This window comes from Eurypyga helias, unplaced genomic scaffold, assembly GCF_000690775.1.
Source record: "Eurypyga helias isolate BGI_N326 unplaced genomic scaffold, ASM69077v1 scaffold40166, whole genome shotgun sequence".
Lineage (NCBI taxonomy): Eukaryota > Metazoa > Chordata > Aves > Eurypygiformes > Eurypygidae > Eurypyga > Eurypyga helias.
In genome coordinates, this window is record NW_010256694.1 from 1 (window position 1) to 235 (window position 235).

The following is a 235-nucleotide window of genomic DNA, read 5'->3' on the forward strand; positions in this document are numbered from 1 at the left end:
GACAGTCCCCAAGGACGTCTTCCTGCTGCATTACCACCTACTAATCCATCCTAACCTTCCCTGGCATCCCTAAACATCCCTGACCTTCCCCTGCACCACCACCACAGAGGTGAGAATCTCCCAGGAGACCAGCGTGGTGGTCCTGCACAGCAAGCATCAGTATCACAAGGGCGGCCATTGAGGCCAGCTCAGTGCAGGCGGTGCAGGTGGTGGCGCCCCCGCTGTTGGAGCAGGG

At 60.0% G+C, this 235-nt stretch overlaps 1 protein-coding gene across 1 annotated transcript in view; it reads left to right on the forward strand.

Annotated features, from left to right (window-relative positions):
- Positions 1-7: 7 nt before the first annotated feature.
- The window catches only part of LOC104511231 (endoplasmic reticulum aminopeptidase 1-like), a gene marked incomplete at both ends in the record, with an annotated part of 3,870 nt that continues 3,642 nt past the window's right edge, over positions 8-235 (forward strand). The window contains 2 exon segments of the mRNA XM_010153755.1: positions 8-153; positions 155-223. Of these exon segments, the coding sequence (XP_010152057.1) occupies positions 8-153; positions 155-223 (215 nt within the window).